At 40.2% G+C, this 22,146-nt stretch overlaps 1 protein-coding gene across 1 annotated transcript in view; it reads left to right on the plus strand.

Annotated features, from left to right (window-relative positions):
- The first annotated feature begins 1,213 nt into the window (after positions 1–1,213).
- The window catches only part of AARS2 (alanyl-tRNA synthetase 2, mitochondrial), a 39,175-nt gene continuing 18,242 nt past the window's right edge, over positions 1,214–22,146 (plus strand). The window contains exons 1-15 of the mRNA XM_060754068.2: positions 1,214–1,460; positions 4,140–4,328; positions 5,907–6,052; positions 7,414–7,608; positions 7,851–7,995; positions 9,428–9,573; positions 10,456–10,564; positions 10,833–10,871; positions 12,232–12,343; positions 13,617–13,744; positions 14,808–14,949; positions 16,985–17,157; positions 18,390–18,503; positions 19,104–19,244; positions 20,267–20,404. Coding sequence (XP_060610051.2) covers positions 1,233–1,460; positions 4,140–4,328; positions 5,907–6,052; positions 7,414–7,608; positions 7,851–7,995; positions 9,428–9,573; positions 10,456–10,564; positions 10,833–10,871; positions 12,232–12,343; positions 13,617–13,744; positions 14,808–14,949; positions 16,985–17,157; positions 18,390–18,503; positions 19,104–19,244; positions 20,267–20,404 — 2,145 coding nt within the window. The 5' untranslated portion in view covers positions 1,214–1,232. The remainder of the gene's footprint in view (positions 1,461–4,139; positions 4,329–5,906; positions 6,053–7,413; positions 7,609–7,850; positions 7,996–9,427; positions 9,574–10,455; positions 10,565–10,832; positions 10,872–12,231; positions 12,344–13,616; positions 13,745–14,807; positions 14,950–16,984; positions 17,158–18,389; positions 18,504–19,103; positions 19,245–20,266; positions 20,405–22,146) is intronic.

The raw sequence follows: 22,146 nt of genomic DNA on the forward strand, positions 1-22,146 counted from the left end.
CTCCCCAGCACCAACTGCTGTTCTAGGCCAGAGTTGGGGGGGGGGGGGCAGGGGACAGTTCCACCTTGTTTCCTGTGCTATGCTAATAACATAATGTAATGTAATGTAATATATTGTATATACATATATATATATATTATAATGTAATACAATATAAAACTAATAATAATACATTATAATTATATATGTTATATTACATGTAATATTACTAATACTATTACAGTATAGTAATATATAATACTGATATTGTACTATGCTAATTATGTATATATCTGTATATCTTGTAAACTGCTCTGAGTCCGATTCGGGGTGAGAAGGGCAGCATATAAATGTCATAAATAAATAGGTGGGCAGGTGAGCACATTTTGCTATAGTATTTCAATGAATGTCTCATAGAGTCTCAATCAATTCAACATAGTGTGTGGCAGCCACAAAAATGGAGTTTCTGGAGTATAATGACTTCTGTCAAAGTAGGTGCCATACAATTAAACAGGAAATAATACTTTCAAACCAAGAATAGAAACATTTTCAAATTGTGTTACATGATGTTATTTATCTTGTTCTCTGGAATGCTTAGCTTCCCTGAAATTAAAACAAATGCAAATAGAAATGATAATCTGAAAATGCCTGCATAATGTATCCTGATTTTATAAAACACACACACTAATGAACGAAGTACTTAATAATTGATCTCGGCCACAAGTGATAGGCTATGATTATTATTATAATTTATATAATTATAATTGGAATTGAGATTGGCATGGGAATCTGATCGAGGTTTTAAAATTGAAGAGAAACAATGGGACTTAATTTCCCACTTCCAAATTAATATATGTCAAATACATTCAGAAAAGAACCCCCCCCCCCCCCCCCCCGGGAGCACCCATATTATTGGAATCCATCTGTAATGACAAACTGAATTAAACCAAACGGCAAGCTTCTAAAATAGATAATTCAGGAAGTAAAATTTGGAACAATTTGGTGTCAAACTGTATTATCCAACAGTGAAGATTAGCCACGGGCAAACTTGGGCCTTCCAGGTGTTTTGGACTCCAACTCCCACAATTCCTAACAGCCTCAGGCCCTCTCCTCCTCCCCCCCCCCCCCAGCCGTTTAAGAAGTCCATAATAATCTCGCAATCCTCAACCGGCAGAGCCCTCTTCCTCCCTGTCTCGGTTCATAGCTCTTTGGTTACTTCGAACCCTGAGGCAGAGATTCCGCCCTCAGTGAAGATGGCGGCGGCAGTCAAGGCTTCTGCGCGGCGCTTCCTTCGCCTGACCCCGGCTTGGTCCTGCCGCTCCTGCCAAACTTGCCGGGCGGCGTCCCAGTCCTCCACGCAGGTCCGGCAGAGCTTTATCCGGTTCTTCCAGGAGAAGTATGGGCACCAGGTGGTGGCGTCGTCCTCCGTTCGGCCGCGGGCGGATCCCGGGCTGCTCTTCGTCAACGCGGGGATGAACCAGGTGCACTCTCGAAAACGGCACGGGTGAAAACAAAGGCTCCACAGAAGAGTTCCTACCTTCTGCGTTCCCGCCACCTTTTCATTATTCGAGCCCTCTTCTGATGGCGCTGCTCTGTTAAACTGCTCCATTTGGAGGGAGGAGATAGTTTGCTCATCAGTTAGAAACCTAGAGAGAGAGACCACAAGGGCTATCCAGTCCAACCCCCTCCAACCATGTTGAAATGCACAATCAAAGCACTCCCGACAGATGCCCTTCAGGCATCTCTTTAAAAAAAACCTCCAGAGAAGTAGCCTTCACCACACTCCCAGGCAGCATATTATACCGCTGAACAGCTCTTGCCATCAGGAAGTTTTTCCTAATGTTTAGGTGGAATCTATTTTTTCCTGTTGTTTATTTATTTATTTATTATTTAAACTTATATGCTGCTACTCCCCTGGGGCTCGGAGCGGCTTACAAGAATAGCTAAAATCTAACAAAATTTAAAAGCAATTTAAAACAATTTAAAAACAACAATATCAAACATTAAAAGTTTGAATCCATTGCTCCATTGTGTCTTAATCTCTAGTTTACATAAATCAAGCTTGACCCATCCTCAATGTGAGATCCTTTCAGCTATTTAAACATGGCTCTCATGTCCCCTTTCAGCCTTCTCTTCTCCAAGCTAAACAGACCCGGCACCCTCTGCCATTCCTTATAGGGCTTGGTTTCCAAACTTTTCACCATGTTGGTCACCCTGTTCCTTGTCAATATACTTCTTGAATCGTGGTGCCCAAAACTGGACATCACCTGTCATTCCAGGTGATGTCTGACTAAAGCAGAATAGGGTGGAACTATAATCTTCCTCGATCAGGACACTGTACTCCTATTGATGCAGCCTAGAATCGCATTAGCCTTTTTAGCTGCTGCATCACACTGAGTTACTGAAACCATCTTGTGTGCCTTTTGACACTTTGAAATTAACATAGTCATTTATTTTATTTCATGTCAAAAGCATTGCACAAATAAGTATAAAACTGATAAAATAGAAAGAGCACAAGCGGCTAAATATTTTTTTACGGAAAACGGGCAACAGCAACCACATTATTTGTAGCTTTAAACAATTCTTCCTCTGTATATGAGGCAGGACATTGTGGACAAGCATACAGATGCAGAGTTGTTTGTTCTGATCCACAGTCGCCCAAGGTGGAGGATTCTTTTAGGTAGTGCCATTTTGCCAGGTTGTCTTTTGATCAGCCCACTCCACTTCTGAGTCTGTTCAGGGACTTCCAAGTTGCACATTCTTGATTTGCCCCTGGAGGCAGAACCTCTGGGGGGGGGGGGGCATCCAATTGGGATTTCCTGGTTTAGCTGTCCAGAGGGATAACCTTGCTGTTACTGGAGGAATATTAAGAGGAGTGATGGTTCTCATGAAGCTTTTCCTTGATTTGAGTCTACTGGGAGGAGGCTGATAACCATGCAGTAGATGGCAGTCACCCTGTTCAACCTTATTTCTCTCATAGTTAGCAGCAACTTCCCATCATATTTTGGGGGGGGGGGGGGTGTTCAAAACATACCTATGATAGATTTGTCAAATGCAGATGTAAGTAGTGCTTATAGAAATGAATGAGAACCTCCTTCACCCAGGTCTTGCAAATTCAGAGCCAAGGCTTCTTTGAATTATTCCACCTACAGTACCACCATCTTTCCATTTCCCTGTTGCTTTTTGTTTCACACAGTGTTTCTGGTATGATTCAAGGGTGGATGGCCATCTGTCAGTGTTTTGATGGTGCTTTTCCTGCAAGGGGGTTGGACTGAACGGTTTCTTGGTCTCTTCCAGCTCTATCTATATAAATAAAAATGTAATGTTCATTTGTGGAATTAACATAACTCAAAAACCACTGGACAAATTGACACTGAATTTGGACACACTACACCTATCAGGCCAATGAGCGACCATCACTCATAAAAACACTGAAAAACACAGTGGAAGGGATTTTAAAAGCCAAAAAAGCAAAAAGATGCTACAGCGCAAGTGCAAAAACAACTTTCCCCCCAGCAAACAAAACACATAATAGCATATCCACACTCTCTTCCGGACTACAGCTCCCAGCATCCCCTAGACCAGGCCCTTTAGGAGAGGAGGATGATCCAAATGCACTGCTTCCAAACTGCAAGCTTTCTTCCCCTTGGATTTCTTTGAGAGCATCCCAATCCCTGCATATTTTCAATTTCCTATTCCTGGACTGCAACTCCCAGCAATCCTCCAGATAGATAAGACAGATAGATTCGATAGAGATATAGGTAGGTAGGTAGATTGATCAGGACTTCTGGGAGTTGCAGTCTAAGAATAGGTAGAGAAGGAAGAAAGAGGAGAAAGAGGAAGGGAAAGAAAAGCAAGATTTACATTAGTGCTCATAACACTAATACTGAAGTGTTATGAGCAACTGGAATGGAGAATTGTATTTAATGTATCTAATAAAGTCATTGAGCAAAGTAGCCTGTATTATTAAACAAAGTGAGATTATGGTTTCGGCCCACTGTCATGTACATGCCACACTATTTCTCATTTCCCGTCCAGATCTGGGGGGATGACTTTTCTTTTCACTAGATTTAGATGTACCATATTCTGGGATGCCTTTCCCTCAAGCACAGCTCTGATGTATGTGAGATTTACTTTGAATTCCCTTCTTATCTTTCTAGTTCAAGCCCATTTTTCTGGGCACAGCAGATCCCCGGAGTGAGATGACACGTTACCGACGAGTAGTGAACAGCCAGAAGTGTGTGCGTGCGGGTGGGAAGCACAACGATTTGGAGGATGTGGGCCGAGACGTTTACCATCATACGTTCTTTGAAATGCTGGGGAACTGGTCTTTTGGAGATTATTTCAAAGTAAGAGATTGAGCTACACTCTCATTAAGAAAATACTAGATTTTCTCGGTAGTATTTTGTTTGTGTTGTATACAGTAAAAACGGGGGCGGTGGGTGGGTGGGGGGTTGTCAGGTGGCAATGATTTGTTTCTGAATCTGAATGTTTTAGAGCTGATAGACAAATAGAGTCAGGAAACAGTTTCTCCCCATAGAGATGGTCCAAGTGTTGTCGAAAGCTTTCATGGCCAGAATCCCTGGGTTGTTGTGAGTTTTTTGCCTGTATGGCCATGTTCTGAAGAGATCTCTGAAGACGCCAGCCACAGATGCAGGCAAAACCTCCTTCTATGGAGGTTTTTAAACAGAGTCTGGATGGCCATCTGTTGGGGGTGCTTTGAACGCGATTGCCCTGCTTCTTTGCAGGGGGTTGGACTGGATGGCCCACAAGGTCTCTTCCAACTCTATAATTCTGTGAAGGGTTAAAATCTTCAGTAATGTTCAGAAAGTTTGTATCTTGAACTTATAATCTTTAACTGTTTCTTCATAAACTATGTTGCTTTATACTGCACTCTTTAGTAAGAGTTACTTTCAAATAAAAACACAAGCCTCAACAGTTTCTAACTTCCTAACATGAGCTTCTCTGACAGACTTTATACTCAAGCTCATTCAAGACCCAACACACTTCTCTAACAGTCATTCCTCAACAGACATTCCCTAACTGTCACCCTGTTTAAACCTGAACATTCTAAACGGTCACTGAGTCAGTCACATGACCTGCAGCCCCTCCCTCTGCTTTAGGTGTATAGAGATAAGGAAACTACAAATCAGATATGACATATACTTCAGGTTATAAAATAACACATTATAAAACAGACAAACACTATATAGAGGAGGTTTGAGAAGGTTGCTTCTACCAACAAAAGAGACTGTGTATGGAAAGACATCTGAATGAAAAGAATACAATTTTCCCCCAGCTTTCTGTAGACAGGACATTGTTCTTTATGGGGTGTTTTAACTTGACAAGCCTTCCTCTTTTATTCATACCACATCCTGGCATCCTGCAAATATACCGGATTAAAGTTCAAATTGTTCTCAGCCCATATGACTTTCCCCAAGTTGGGGGAAGCTGCTGTAAAGAATATGAATAAGAGCAAGCATCTAAAAAGGGCATCTTGGATTCATGACCAAAATCTAATAGTACAGTATTCTGTTAAATAAATGGAACTTGTATAAATGTAAAGGTTAAGTTTCCATTGATTCAATAGATCTGTTCTAATCAGGGCAAACAATCAGATCTTCTGTTAAGTTCACTTTTTATCTGTTTATTTGCATTTGAACTTTCCCTCCCAAGGGATTCATTGTGTTAAATATGGTAACTTAATAGAAAGTGTGTGTTGTCCAAAGTCACCCAGTGAACAAGGGGCTGAGCAGGAATCTTCTTGAATCTTTTGTTTCTGAGTGTTACTCTTCTCTCTGTGTCATCCTGTCTTCAGTTATAAGATAAAGAAACCACATCCATCTCTTTTTGCGTTAAAGAAGTATTTTCTTATCCAGACATTTGTTTTTAATGTACAGTCATTTCATTACTGTCTGCATCCCCAGGAAGAAGCCTGTAAAATGGCATGGGAGCTTTTAACAGAAGTCTATGAAATCCCAAAGGACCGCCTCTATGTGACCTATTTTGGAGGCAATGCCACACTTGGTCTAAGTGCAGATGAAGAGACCAGGGAAATTTGGCTTAACCTGGGGTAGGTATGTTCTCCACTCAATAGTATCATTACAGAATTATCCTTTCACAGATACTTTGGCTTATAAACTTCTGCTCACAAGAGAGTAAGGGATCTAATGCCCTTAGGAGAAGTCTGCTTTAAAGCAAGAAATATTCTACTTTTATGACTGGTGTAAAATCACAGTGTATATAACAATCTTATGTTCTCTGTAATTTGCTCAGTACTGTATTATATAAGTTGTATATACTTTCAATGTTGTATTATATATGTTGCAAAAAACTTTTACCTCCGTGACTAATGTACTATTAACTAAACATGACACCAGAAATATAAAAAGGGAAAGACCTAACAATATATGGCTTGAATCTAACTATTACTCCCAAACTAGAGTCAGCCTATTGAATTACTGTGATTTACACAAGAGTTAGTTTACCGTTCAGCTCTTGATTCAGTGGGCCTACTATTGTTGCGGAGCCCCCGGTGGCGCAATGGGTTAAACTTCTGAGCAGTTGAACTTGCTGACTGAAGGGTCGCCGCTTCAAATCTTGGGAGCGGGGTGAGCTCCCACTGTTAGCCCCAGCTCCTGTCAACCTAACAGTTCGAAAACATGCAAATGTGGGTAGATCAATAGGTACCACTCCAGCAGGAAAGTAATGGTAGTCCATGCAGCCATGCCAGCCACATGACCTTGGGAAGTGTCTACGGACAACACCAGCTCTTCGGCTTAGAAATTGAGATGAGAACCAGCCCCCAGAGTTGGACTTAATGTCAGGGGAAAACCTTTACCTTTACCTACTATTGTTCAATCTTGTAGTTCAGTTTAAGTTTACATATTGACATGAGATGGAGGCCTGAGTTATAAAAGAGACCAGAATTAATAAAGGCTTGATGGGATGCTCTGCAGCCCTGGTGAGTAATGCCTCAGTCCAAATATTGGCCAAGTTATAACTGTGACAAAATATGGCATGCTCTGCAGTTTTCTTTTTCCTTCTAATAAGAGCATGAGAAAGAAGCATAAGGACAACAAACCAACACTATAAGCAACAAAGTAAAGCAATACTTCTCTTTTGAGTCCATTTGTTAAAGTGGTTTGAATGCTGGAGTAACATTCTGAGAGACCAGGATTCAAATCCCTTCTCAGCCATGGGAACCCACAGGGTAGCCTCAAGCATGTCTCAATGGCAAACCACCTCTGAATAATTCTTGAGAAGGAAACCCCATTATAAGTTCACCCTGAGGTTTCCATATGCTGCAAATGACTTGAAGGAACAAAACAGCAACACTTCATTCTTCCAGCCCTATGAAATTTGAAGAACCAGGCACTTGGAGAAAGGATTGATTGCTCTGCCCTTATTAGCTGTTCTCTCTTTGCTTTCCAGCCTGCCCCCCAGCCATGTACTTCCCTTTGAAATGAAAGACAATTTCTGGGAAATGGGTGAAAGTGGGCCCTGTGGCCCCTGCACAGAGATCCATTATGATCACATAGGTGGTGGCAGGAATGCAGCAGCAGTGGTGAACAAGGGCAACCCCGACGTGGTGGAGATCTGGAATTTGGTTTTTATGCAATACAACAGGTAGGAAACAAAGGGAATACTTGAGTTCTGAGTTCATTCTAAGGCTTCACATCTTATAAGGAGACTCAGCTACTATGGTTTTCTGGTTGTGGTTCTTTCATCAGTTTTCCTCTGACTTTTCCCTTCCATCATCTTCTGTTACATTCCCCGTTGCACCAGATGTTTCATGAATGAACCTTTGGCCTCCAGCTCATATCTGTCTTTTCCCCAATTACTTTCCTTCGCTACTGGTGTATTGCCAGGGAGGCTGATGGACGGCTGCATCATTTGCCTCAGCATCACGTTGACACAGGAATGGGCCTGGAAAGGTTGATGACGATTCTGCAGAAGAAGCACTCAAATTATGACACTGACCTCTTCACGCCAATCCTGGATGCAATCCACAAGGTAATTATCAAGATACCTGAGGAACATTAGCTGAGACTTCAATGGGAGAGTTTATATGTAAAATCTATATGCCCACTTGGTAGGCTCTAACCTGCACAACCTTTATTGATATCTGTCAAAGATCTGTTATAGATCTGTGTTCATAGATCTTTCATAGAACTGGGTTACTGGGAATCAAATTCTGACATTGGTAACTAAGGGCCCTTCCAGACAGGCCTTCTAACCCAGGATGTGATCCCAGATCAGATCCTGGGATTTAGGGCCTGTCTGGAAGGGAATCGTAAGTAGTTGGATAGCTGTTGACCAAGGAAAAATAGTTGCCGCTTATGGATGAGCAGAGAGTTAGCAGCGACTCACTTCCTTATAAGATTTTTGTTTAGCTGCAAAGCACACCCAACCTGAGTGAAGAATTATGTTCCTTGCTCGCAGCTGCATTGCCTTGTCTGTTTAGACCTGGCATGGGCAAGGATAACCTTTTGTATGTATTTGTTGGGCGAGTGGGCTTATTAACAAAATACCCTCCTCATAAATGTACAGCAGAGTAACTTATTAGTAGCAGTGTGACCCAGCACCAGTAGCCCAAGGTGATAAAAAGAACAAAAACACACAGACCAATCTTATCTCTTCCATAGGAGGGTTTTCTTGTAGTAAAAAATATGGTTGCACTATTTACAAAAATAATGTTCCCATAACACAAATAAAGTTCTTTACACTTCCCTATTTGCTTCTACGCTGGACTTCTTTCTCATGCAGATATACAGCTTTGCTCTCACAGAGCCTCACACCGAAGTTACACAAAAGCTTCACACAGTAGCTTTTTACACACAGCAGTGTTCACACTGGAGCTTCAAACATGAGCTTTACACATCCTTCAACCTGGGGCTTCTCTCACAGAAGCTTCTCACACAGTATAATCTCTACAATACCAAGGCTTCTCATACTGAGGCCTACTAACATCTGACTTCAGCGTTTACATTTTGAAAATATGCTGTGTGCTTTCAGATCTCTCTCTACGTGCGTCAGAGAGATGTAGTGATTGGCGTTTTTTCCCTCTCTTTGAAACCTTAGAAGTAGCTCATACCCAGTTCTTGATTATTAAGGAATGCAGTTTTTTCTTATTATTGTAAATAAACCTTTTGTGATTTTAAAGATTGGGCTCTGCATCTTTGTCTGCCTAAGCTCTTAATTTTTTACAGCCACATCACGCAGCATTTCACGTTTTGCTAGCTGTGAGCTGTTCCTCAACTTTTAGTATCCTGTTTGTGTTTTGGATGCTCTGCTGTATATTTTTGGGTAGTTTTCCCTAAAACTTTGAAGAGAAATTAGACTGGAGCGTTTGAAAGAAACATCTGCCACATAAATCACAGAGAATTATACAACACGGTTTTCCATTTAAGTTTTCTAAAACATATCTGTGTTTATTTTTTTCCAGGGCTGTGGTGGGCCCAGCTATCAGGGCTTGGTTGGGGAGGCTGACGCTGGTTGTGTGAACATGGCCTACAGAGTGGTGGCAGATCACGTGCGAACCCTGTCCATATGCATAGCCGATGGTGTTTATCCAGGCATGTCTGGTGCCGAGTAAGGAAGAAACGCGTTCACAAGGGTTGGTGGGGACCAAACGGCGAGTTGGGTCTTGGGCCCCTTCTACACTATCATATAATCCAGATTATCAAAGCAGATAATCCACATTATCAACGTTGAACTGGATTACATTAGTCTTCTCTGCCATATAATCCAGTTCAACGCAGATAATCTGCATTTTATATAGCTGTGCAGAAGGGGCCTTAGAGGAAGTTTGGGTAGGACAGAGATCTGGACCAATTTTGAAAGAGAAAGTTATTTGGATACAAGTGGAACCTCAGGCAGAGAGTAGAGTTAGAAAATATGTGGATTTTAAATAATTTCTCTGTCTTGCCTTCATGGTCCTTCTATTTTTTATACACATAATGTATAATATGAGTTAGGCTGGAGGACAGTTACTGTTTCAAAATCAAACTTCATAAAACTATGTTTATTAGTATAATTATGTTTTATTTGATTATTTGTATTCTTTTTTCATTTTTATGTTAGTTCTGTTTGCTATAAGTTTACTGTTATTATTTTGGGACTATGACCCTCAAACGCATTGCTTGCTAATATTAACTACCTATTTGTCACTCCCTTTAAGTATCACTTTATTTCTGCCCTTCTATTCTTAATATCACTCTTCTAAATCAAAAAGCGAATAATTAAAGATTGACCCCATTTTAGCTATAAAAAAGGAATAAATTGATATCTGGGGAAAAAGAAGGAGAAGTTTATTGTAAATCTGACAATGATTGTTCATGTGTGTGAGAAGCTAACTGGTTAAATGCTTTGGGGAATATGACTTAAGAGGCTTTGTGACTATTGGATGGGAAAAGTGAAATATCATTCTGGCCCAGAGTGCTAACTTTGAATGGACAACTCTTTTGCTTGCAGGGTTGTTCTGCGTCACATCTTGCGTAGGGCTGTGCGATTTTGCTCTGAGGTTCTCCATGCGCCACCTGGTTTCTTGGCCAGCTTGGTTCCTGTTGTTGTAGAAATCCTGGTAATTAAGATCTTATTTTTCTGTCTGAAGTCATTTAGAGTAATTGTTTACATGAAAGGCTCTGAGATAACTGCACATCAAAGCTTGAGTGTCGCTTTCAGAAGTCCAGCTTCTCAAGAGCACTTCCTGACATGACACCAGTTTTAAAGAAATGATATATGGAGTAAAATTGCGTTTTGTATGGGGAAAATAATAGAAAGGCATCAAGTGGGGCCTTGGGATTATGCAAAGTGATGCCATTTAATAGACTGTGATTCTTCCTTTGCAGGGAGATGCTTATCCAGAGCTACACAGGGATACAGACAAGGTGTGTGGCTGAAACAGACTGAAAGTTGTATCTAGCAGAGATTTAGAAAATATTGTCATCTGAAAATGTTTAATTTGAATTTTGTATTTTGTATGCATTCAAAGCATTATGTAAAAATCATTTTATTGTCATATTTATAATGGAAATAGCTTAACATATTTGTCCCTTATATTTAACTTAAACACTTGAAAGAACAATATTTTTAAAAGACACACTGGATGGGGGTTGCACCATGTATTATACTGTGATGCACAACTGTGCAGAGGTTGTGGTCCATTTCTTCCTCCAACACCTGTCAGGAGGACCAAAGTGTTGTGCTTTGGGACACACAGGGTGAGGCATTACTAACTTAACACTCGCCCGTCCTTGAATCTGGTAAATTAATTGGAATTCATGAAGGTTTTTTTTTTCAGTCTCATGGTGGTGCATGATTCTTTTCCTATCTTTTCATGTACAATTTTTTGCTATCACACACTGATATGCTTGTTCCTCATCACCAGAACACACTCTCCTTTTTTTCTTTTTGCTCATTCAGTCTTGTTCATCATACAATACATCAGTCACCAATAGGTTTATCTTCTGTTTCTCATTGGAAAGAGATGAAAGACACGAGTAATGGATATGCATGAAAATACATATACTGACCAGGGGCATGTTAAAATTCATATGATCATCTTTGTTATTAAAATGTGGGACCAATTGGGTCTTTTTCTGTGCTCAAACTGACCATATTTAATGAAACTGAGCACTCTTACTGCCAGTCAAATAATGCAGTGGAAAGAATAATTAGGAATTATGTGCAATTACAATTGGAATGGCTGCAGTGTACAATGTTTGGATCATGTAATTTTAATATTTCTATTAAGATGTTATTAATGCTTTGTTTTAATGTTTAAATGTCATTTATGTCTCATGTTTAATGGTTTTAATAATTTTAATTTATAGTTATATGTTAGCGTTTAGTTATTATGATTTTTCTATTTACATGTATGTTGACATTGAATTATTGCCATTAGTATGTTGTAAACTGCTTTGAGTCCCCCCAGGGGTAAGAAAGCCAGTATATAAATATAGAAAATAAATAAAGTGACTGCACTGCATTATCAACATTATCCACTTGATTAACAGACTAGCATAAAAGGAGTGTGGTCTAGCAAGTGAGACTCTTTTCTACTATAATCATGAATAACTGTTGCTATACTATACAGTGAAATCTATGGAATAGTTTGTAATTTTTTGTCTTACTTTTTTATTACCGATTCTGGCTTGCTTTAAAACCTTTTGTGCTTCTTCTTTTGAATAATGGGTTTAATTACTTACCATCCCCGCCCTCCAAAATTTGGCTTTGATCTTTCTACAGGTTATGAATATTATCAATGAAAACGAGGCTGCATTTTTGTCTTCCCTCTTGCGGGGACGCCGTGTCATAAACAGAACACTGCAGCAGATGGATCATTCCAAAGTCTTCCCAGGTAAATTCTCCCCTTTTTTACATAATAGCTGAAGGCAGGTAGAGAACCTAGTTACATGCAGGTTGCGATCTTTTTCGTGTTTTCAGTTGCCTTGTTTTTTTCCCTCTGGAAAGAGCCACGAAAATATCCATGAAAGTAAACAGAGTTCAAGTTCAAATGTCATACAGCAATAGAGCTAAAAACCTGGCTATTTAAGCAAGCCTTTGATCATGGCTAGGATATTATTTAACTATTGGACAAGATTTGAATGACCATGAGAACTTTAATTATAATTTCTGGTTAGCCTGCTAACAGAATAGCTGGTTTAAACAGTGATTATTTTTAGATTGTTTTTAAACGGCAAATAGTTTTAGCCTGCATTTATTAATGCTTATATTATAATGTCATTTTAATTCTACTAAGTAATAATAGTTTTGTTGTATACTGCTTATTGGAGCCCCCGGTGGTGCAGTAGGTTAAAGCACTGAGCTACTGAGCTTGTTGATCAAAAGGTCGCAGGTTCGATTTCGGGGAGCGGCGTGAGCTTCCACTGTCAGCCCTAGCTTCTGCCAACCTAGCAGTTCAAAAACATGCAAATGTGAGTAGATCAATAGGTACCGCTCCAGCGGGAAGGTAACGGCGCTCCATGCAGTCATGCTGGCCACATGACCTTGGAGGTGTCTACGGACAACGCTGGCTCTTCGGCTTAGAAATGGAGATGAGCACCACACCCCAGAGTCAAACATGACTGGACTTAATGTCAGGGGACTACCTTTACCTTTTTATACTGCTTATTGTCATATTTTTTGTGTGTGTTTGTTTGATAGTTGTAAGCCACCTACAGTCCCTTTCAGGAGAAGGGGCGGGGTTTAAATAAAATGTATTGTTATTATTATTATTAGAACTGCATTATTTATTCCTGTTGACCTTTTTATTCCCACAAGAATTCAAGTGCATTTCTACTTGTCTCCCAGTAAAGTGTTCAATACTCAGAAGGTTGTTAATTTTCTTTATTTCAGCATGGTCTTTTCAGTCAAGAATTTTACAACACTTTGAACTACAACATCATTTGTATTGATTCAACAAAAAATCATATTTCAGATTAGGCTTTGCAAAATTATTTGTTTTGCACAATCTCTCTAAAATCCCCTCCAATCAATCTCTGATGGAGACACACAATGTTTCTGAATGAAACAAGCTAAGGAGCAAACAAAAAAGTAAGACAATCCCATCAGCCATTCTCCATTCTCCAGTAATTATTCTGTCTTCTCCCCACCTCACCCTTCTCTTGCAGTGGAGATTGCCTGGTCTCTCTATAGCAATTTGGGATTCCCCCTGGATCTCATTGCCTTAATGCTTGAAGAAAAGGGGGTCCAGCTGGACAAGGCTGCTTTGGACTGTCTGGCACAGGAAGATGCGGAAGTAAGATGCAAATCTTTCCTCTTTTTCTCCGTCAAATAGAGCCTGAATTTTCTTTTCCTCTAGCTATTTTTGTTGTTGTGGTGATTAATTGCCTTCAAGTTTACTTTGCCTTATGGTCATCTTTTGAAAAACAGACCTAGTAGGCACCAGCAGCCCTTGCAGACTCAGGACCATGGCTTCTCAGATTAAGTCTGTTCATTTCAAATACGATCTTCCTGTCCTACTCCTCTCTACCAAGCAAGCATTAGTGTCTTTTCTATAAGGCAGGATCTATACTGCAATATAATGCAGTTTGAGAACACAGAAATGCTGGATCACTCTAACATCTACCATGTCAGACTGCACAGAGAAGCCATTGAAATCCACAGACATGTGGACAATTTCAACAGAAAGGAGGAAACCATGCAAATAAACAAGATCTGTCTTACCAGTATTTAAAAAAAACTCTAAAATCAGGACAGTAAATAAAGAACAAACACTCAAAAAGCAGGGGAATTCCAGACAAGAATCAATCAAGGCCAGCTAACACCTCCCAACAAAGGACCCCCCCAGGCAGCAACCAGCCAGGATTTGAAGCTGCAAGGCCATTAAATGCTAATCAAAGTGGCCAATTGCAACATTCACACTTGCCTCAAACAGACAAGAGTCCTTTTGCCCACACTGCACATTATTCTACAGAAATATAAACCTCACTTGCCTAGTTTCTCACAGACCCCTCAACCTCTGAGGATGCCTGCCATAGATGTGGGTGAAGCGTCAGGAGAGAATGCCTCTGAAACGTGGCCATACATCCTGGAAAACTCACAGCAATGTATTACTATAAGACCTTCATTCAAGAAGCACATCTGGTCCTGTTGGGTGGGGGAGTCTGGCAGTTGTATTCCATCACTTTACTAAGTTTTGCATATGTCTGCTTTAGTAGTCTAAATTCCATAAATTAATTACACACAGTTTGAACCATTTTGAAATCTGAATTCTGTGTCCTGAATAAAATGAAAATATAATTCAGAATAAACTTGGTCAACTGATGTTTTGCTCCCTTTCTTTTTCCGTACTTTTGCAGCGCAAAGCTCAACCACAGCAGGAGCAGAGTGCCAGGATGTTGCTAGATGTGCATTCATTGGCTCAGTTACAACGAGATGGTGTGCCTTCAACTGATGATTCTTTCAAGTATGCTTATGAAATTGGGCAAGATGGAAGATATGGTAAGAAATAAGACATACTAGAAGATATAGCCTCAAATGTACTCTAAAGAACACAGAATTAAGATTTACACATGGGGAAAAAACTTTGGGACAGTTCACTCATGTTTACATGTTTGCCATCTCTTTTTAAATAAAAAGGTTAAAAGGATTGGGGTTTTTTTTCTTTAGCCTCCAGGTAAATAGAAACAGCTTATGCTATTGTGGATGGCTAAATCAAATCAGCATTGTAATACTTTTGACTCATAGTTAATGTGTCCCAAACTGTAATGTATACAAATTTGAGTTGTAGATTTTCTCCCTACAACTAGAAAAAAAGAAGGGTAGGGGACCCACAAATAGCCATTATCATTAGCAAGACCAGCTCTACAAGGTGAAATGGATAGTTAATTTGGGCAGCTAATATCGGTTGTCATGAAATGGGAATGCATCACTTTTTTTGAGTTGTTGTTGTTATATTTTTACTAGGAAGGAAGTGGAAGAGGTACTTGTAAGTTCTTTTTCAGGTGTCAAAAAAGTCTTGCATCCTGTGCTCCTGATGAGAGAGGAGGACATATCAGTTGCCTCAGTCAGCAAAATCTTTGTGGTCAGCCCTGGCTATTAGGGTTAAAATAGCTCACTCTGGCAGCATTTATCATGCTTTCTTCACACAAGTCTTCCTATTGTTCTCTGGAAACATCACAAAACTGTCTGCCGTATTTGTAACATTTTTCTGTCTGTAAGCTTCAATTAGATACAGATCTATCATATAGTGTCATAGACACTGTTCCCGTTGATGGAAGTAACCGGAACATGATAAATTTTTATTTAGGTCTGCTGGGAGGAAAGAAAAGTATTTTACTTATCCCAGTAGAATACTTGTCATTACAGCAGCAACCCTGAAGGTGGCACTGTTTTATCAATAATACAAAGAGGATTTAGCAGAATAAAGCTTGAATTAATTCACATAATGTATTTAGGTTTAGTTTATCCTCTTCCACCGCTTAAAAATTGGTTGACTTAAGAGGGAATAATCCAAAATAGCCTATTAGCTTCCAGGCACAATTCAAAATGCTGGCTTTGGCCTATAAAGCTCTGAGTGGTTCTGGCTCAGTTTACTTGTCCGAACGTATCTCCCGCTACGATCCACCTAGGACCCTAAGATCATATGGGGAGTCCATGCTTGTTGTCCCCCCATCATCACAATCACGTTTGGTGGGGACAAGGGACAGGGCCTTTTCTGTGGTGTCCCCTCAGCTGTGGAACTCCCTCCCAAGCAAAATTAGATCTGCTCCATCCCTCCTGACCTTTTGGTTGTGGGCACCATGGTGTGCCGGTTGTTTATTTATTATTTATTTATTTATTCAAAGTATTTGTATACCACTTTTCTCACCCCGAGGGGGACTCAAAGCAGTTAGCCACCCTGAGTCCCTCTGCGGAAGTTGAGACAGGATGGGATACAAATGTCCAAAATAAATAAATAAATAATAGCCAATTTGTGATACTGGTTTCATATACTTTGTAAAGATATGGGGATGTATTTTGTGTGGGAAGCAACAAAAAACTGTGTAGCACCTTTATCTTGTACTTTAGCGAGAGCCAGTGTCATGTCATTTAATAGACTCTTGGACTGGGACTTGGAAATTCTGGCTTCCAGCCCTCACCAAATGAACATTTCTGGGTGAACCAGAGGCAGTCCTTTTGTCTCAGTTTGTCCTATTGTACAGGTTAATGTGAGGGTAAAGTGGTGAAGAAGAAAGTAATGGGCCAAATCCTGAGTTCACAGAAGGAAAAGTTGGATATAAAATTCATAAATAATAAAAGCTGATCTTGTCCTACTATGTGGATGTGATTTTTAAGGAATATCCTCGGAGTTCAATCATTCTGCCATAGCGTGAAGTGACTGGCTGTAAAATAATAAGAAACTTACTGCATGATTGCAGATGAGCTTCTTAGCATCATAAATATATCTAGCCAACTTTCTTGGGCTATAAATGCTTCAAGTGGTTTGGCCCCTCACCAGAAGCATGGCAAATAATATTGCGATTTCTCTTTGCAGTGTTCAAGGAATGCAAAGGTACCATCTTGATGTTATACAAAGATGGCTCTCTTCAGAAGGAAGTAAGCGGAGGAGGGCAACGCTGTGGGGTCCTCCTGGACCAAACTTGTTTCTATGCTGAGCAGGGTGGCCAGGCACCTGATCAAGGCTACATGGTGTGTGGTGGGCAGCAGGTAGGTTTCTTCACTTATTAGGTCTGAAACCAACATTTGACCCCTTAGGCTGGGCTAAAATAAATTAATTACATTTGCTCTAAACACTGAGAGCCACTTCCAACCTTGCCCTGTCTAGGCCAGCATTCCTCAAGAAGGTATCCTCCAAATGAGTTGGGTTGCAGCTTCCACATTCCTCCATTCTCTATGTTAGGTGTGGAGTTATAGAAGCTAAACTCCAACATATTTGGTAGTACCTGTATAAGACTGCTTGTCTGTTTCTCAGCCTTTATAACTGATACAAGTAAGAATGAGATTTTGCTCTTTGACAAAAAATTGCTAAAAATATCTACATCTGTGCTGTGAGTTTGAAGATTCACCATCACACCTTCAGTTAGAATATTTCCTTCATTCCTGTAGTTATGCTGTCTTGTTAACAATGCTGTTATACTCAGTTCTTGTGGGTTTTTTCGGGCTATATGGCCATGTTCTAGAGGCATTTCTCCTGACGTTTCGCCTGCATCTATGGCAAGCATCTTCAGAGGGTAAGGTGAGGATGCTTGCCATAGATGCAGGCGAAACGTCAGGAGAAATGCCTCTAGAACATGGCCATATAGCCCGAAAAAACCCACAAGAACTGAGTGATTCTGGCCATGAAAGCCTTCGACAATACAATGCTGTTATAGCCCAAGATGGCTGGAATTCTATTACCTATTTATCATTAACACCTGTTAGTGAACTGGGCAGGTCTCTTTTGATTAGAAATTGCACATTAATGTCATGAAACACATCAAAGCCAATGTTGTGTTGTGGTTTGACTAAGACTCTGAGAAACCAGAGTTTGAATTCTCACTTGGCTTGGAAACCTTCTATGTGACCTTGGGCAAGGCACACTTTCTCAACCTTATTGGAAGGCAATGGTGAACTTACTCTGAATAAATCTTTTAAAACATTTTAGCAGAGGGTCATCATAAACTGGAGTTTATTTGAAGGTCCAAAACAACATGTGCAACTTGCCTCTTGAACCATTCCCCGATCTTTGGCCATGCTGGCTGGGGCTTCTGAGATTGGATATCTAACAATATCAAGCTGTAGAACCACTGATCTAGAGGTTTTCAGGCCTTTTGGAATCCTTCTTGAATTGAAAATTTAGTTTGATATTTTAAATTCTCCATTTTCCTCTAAAGATGTGCTTCAGCCAGAGGAACATAAGTTTGTACTAATCCCTACATTTGTCTTTTTCTGCTTTTGAGGACACACTTTTCCCTGTGGTGTCAGTGCACGTTTCTGCTGGTTATGTGATCCACGAAGTGATTGCTTCTGAGGCCCTGAAGGTTGGAGACCAAGTACAACTTTTTGTTGATGAGGTAACAATCATTATTGGATGATGCTAGGGAATATCGAGGTCTCTTCTGTGTCTTGCAAACTTACAAGTTGAGTAGAACTATGCCCCCTACTGGTACAGCGGGTTAAACCGCTGAGCTGCTGAACTTGATGACCAAAAGGTTAGCCATTAGAATCCGGGTAGCGGGGTGAGCTTCCACAGTTAGCCCCAGCTTCTGCCAACCTAGCAGTTCAAAAACATGGAAATGTGAGGAGATCAATAGGTATCGCTTCTGCGGGATGGTACTGGCGCTTCATGAAGCCACATGACCTAGGAGGTGTCTACAGACAACGCCGGTTCTACGGTTTAGAAATGGAGATGAGCACCACCCCCCAGAGTCAAACATGACTAGATTTAATGTCAGGGGAAACCTTTACCTAGAACTATGGCATCACAGCTATGAAAGTTTGGGGAGACTGAATTACTGGGTGTATGAGCAGATAATTTACTTTCACAAAGCTCCTTCTATTGAGTAAAAAAAAAAAAAGTATTCTCATGTCCTTCTTTGTATTAATAAAATAAATAGTGGCATCCTTCATCCCTCCTTTCTTACCAAGAGCATTCCTCTTGTTTTTTCTTCAAGGCCCACAGGATCGCCTGCATGGTGAACCACACAGCCACCCACTTACTCAGTTTTGCGCTCCGCCAGGTCATGGGAGAGAGCACAGAGCAGTGTGGGTCCCATGTAACAGCTGAACATCTGCGGTTTGATGTCAGAACACAGGTAAGAGGGATCCTCAGACTTTCCCATGAAGTAGCAGTGAGGAAATTTTGTTTGTGAGCAGAACTGAAGCCAGGCCATATGAGCTAGCTGTCTCATGACAGTTGTGGATTCTGGTCACTTCTCCTTTTGGTGGACACAGCTAATTGTATATACGAGGGAGGCTATAAATGCCAAACATGCAAATTTTGCAACAGTGAAATTGTCCAAGAGCAACCCCAGTGGATTGAGTTGAACCACTGAAAACTCCTTGAAGCCTAAACTGCCTTTTCCTTAGGGGGTGTTTAGTGTTGAATGATTCCTCCCATAATCTTCAGTCAGCATGTCTGGTGGGTGTGTTGGCTGGATCATACAAACAGTGTAACATTTAGGAAATATTCCAGGTTGCAGAAGACTGATCTAGAGCAGGGCTTCTTAAACTTTTTCCACTCACAACTCCTGTCTGTCTCAATTTTTTTTACATGACTCCAGGTATATAGGTTTATGAAATAGTTGTAAAACCCAAATATTTACTGATAATAAATCAGCATTTGCAAGGTATGATAAACAAGCTGACTTTTCTTTTTATAGAGTACAGCTGCAGTATTTTCTGCAGAGTTCAATGTAAACACTGCACATTGTTGGTAACAGATTTGTGTAAATGGGTGACATTCAGAAACCTTTTACTGTTGCCCAACTTTTAGTGATGCCAACATTTAGCTGAGGGGACCCCATTTGGTGTCGGGGTGCATTGTTTAAGAAGCAGTGATCTAGAACATATCTTATTGTTGCTGCAGGTTGTACAGTTGTTGATAGTTCTGACCATGCTTCCTTGTAGTAGATGAACAACATGAGGAAAGGGAGTGGTTTCTATGTCTGTGTTCTATAAGCTGGAGATGAAATGAAGCAAGGAATGTAGTTTTGCAAAACAGAAAATCCAGAGAGATTTTTTTTGAGTGCTAGGTTCTTCCAGATGGCAGCCATCTTCAACTCTTACTACATAACATTGCATTTCTTTTCTAATCAAATAACGTGTCCTTCATTAGGTCCCAGTAAAGACAGACCATCTCCAAGAAGTGGAAAATGTGGTCCAGGAGGTGATAAAAAAGAATGAAGTTGTCTGTACAGAAGAAGTTCCCCTCAAGTTGACAAGTGATGTTCAAGGACTCAGGAAACTGGATGATGTAAGTCAAAGGAGGGAAATAAATAAAGTGTGTTTCTTTAGTCATTGAACCCCCCCCCCCCAAAAAAAAAGCTTTCAATAGCAAATAAGCATTACTACTATCTTGCTGTGTGATTTACAGACAAATCTCTATATTCATAAAACTCTTTTAAATCTAAATTTCTTAATACTCATGATTGTATAAATAATGTGTTCAGAATGCAATGAGCCAGGCAACTCGAATGTAGGAAACTGAGGTTAAAACAAGAGACTGTAATTTACTGTGGATTTTTGGTACAAATCTTTTCTGCTGTTTTTCAAAGGATGGCAGCATAGAGCAAGAGCTGCATATGTGGACAGTCTTTTCTAAATAAATAAGTGGTATTGTGTAGATTTGACATGACTGCTTGAAATTAAAACTACCAACTAAGCAGAACTGTCACATCTGTTTATCCGAGGCTGAAGACATTAAAGGGCAAGTGGTGTGTCTTGGTCTCTGGTATTATTTTGTTGAATTCAAAAGACAACATGCTAATAATAACAATACAAGAACAGCTGTCTTTTTTAGCTGTGTTCAAGCACTACAATTGTAATCACAGAGGGGGCTGGGGATGTGGTGCCAGTTCAGGCCTTGTACCAACCTTCCTGGGGTGTACTGAAGAATTTGTAATTGGCAAGAGGTTGAAGTTACTATTATGAACTGTAGCACTCAGATTTCTCCAGCTGGTACAGACACTATGGACATTTGGAGAAGTATGTTCCAAAGTAATAGGTTTTCCAAACTCTAAACATGACAGGATGCAGGCTCCATCCATTGATTAATCCTGCAGAGATTTTCCGCACCTCTTTGCTGTCTGTGACCACCTGGCTCCCAGCCTATAGTCCCCAGCTCTCTCCTTAGAGCATTACACAAACTGTTTAAAAGCAAATCTTTTGGGTTTGGAAAGATTACAAGAAACGTTGCCCGTGGGCCACCAGCTGTATTTACTCACTATTCTAGGAGTCTCTTTCCATGTCCTCCTCTAAGGGCAAACCAAGAATGGGAAACTTGGAAATCCCTGAACAGACTCAGAAGTGAAGTGGGCAGATCAAAAGACAATCTGACAAAATGACACTACTTAAAATAATCCTCCACCTCATGCAACTGTGGAGCAGAACAAATAACTCCACACCCGTATGCTTGTGCACAATGCCCTGGCTCATGTATAGTGGAAGAATTGTTTAAAGCTACAGACAGTGTGGTCGCTGTTGCCCGGTTTTGGTAAAGAAATTATTTAGCCACTTGTGTTCCTTCTATTTTTATCAATTTTATACTTATTGTATTTATGCGATGCTTTTGACACAAGATAAATAAATTGCACAAATTTTCCTAAATCTTCTGTCTATGAAAGTTTTTCCATCTCTGAATTAATCTTTCACATTCTTGTGCAGACCTTCACCATATTTTGACAAATTAGGCTCATTGTGTTTGGGTGTTTCTGAATTTTCCATGGCCTCATTACAGCTTGATGTTACTTAACTTAAGAGATAGCTAGGATGCTTGTTCTGTAAAACAGAAATTCCTAAATTATAAATACCATGCTAAGTGGATTTTCATACTAGCAGCTTTAATTATTTCTCAATCTATATAAATAAAAATGTAATGTTCGTTTGTGGGATTAACATAACTCAAAAACCACTGGTCGAATTGACACTAAATTTGGACACAATACACCTATCAGGCCAACGAGGGACCATCACTTACAAAAACACTGAAAAACACAG

Source organism: Anolis sagrei, chromosome 1 (genome assembly GCF_037176765.1).
Source record: "Anolis sagrei isolate rAnoSag1 chromosome 1, rAnoSag1.mat, whole genome shotgun sequence".
NCBI lineage: Eukaryota > Metazoa > Chordata > Lepidosauria > Squamata > Dactyloidae > Anolis > Anolis sagrei.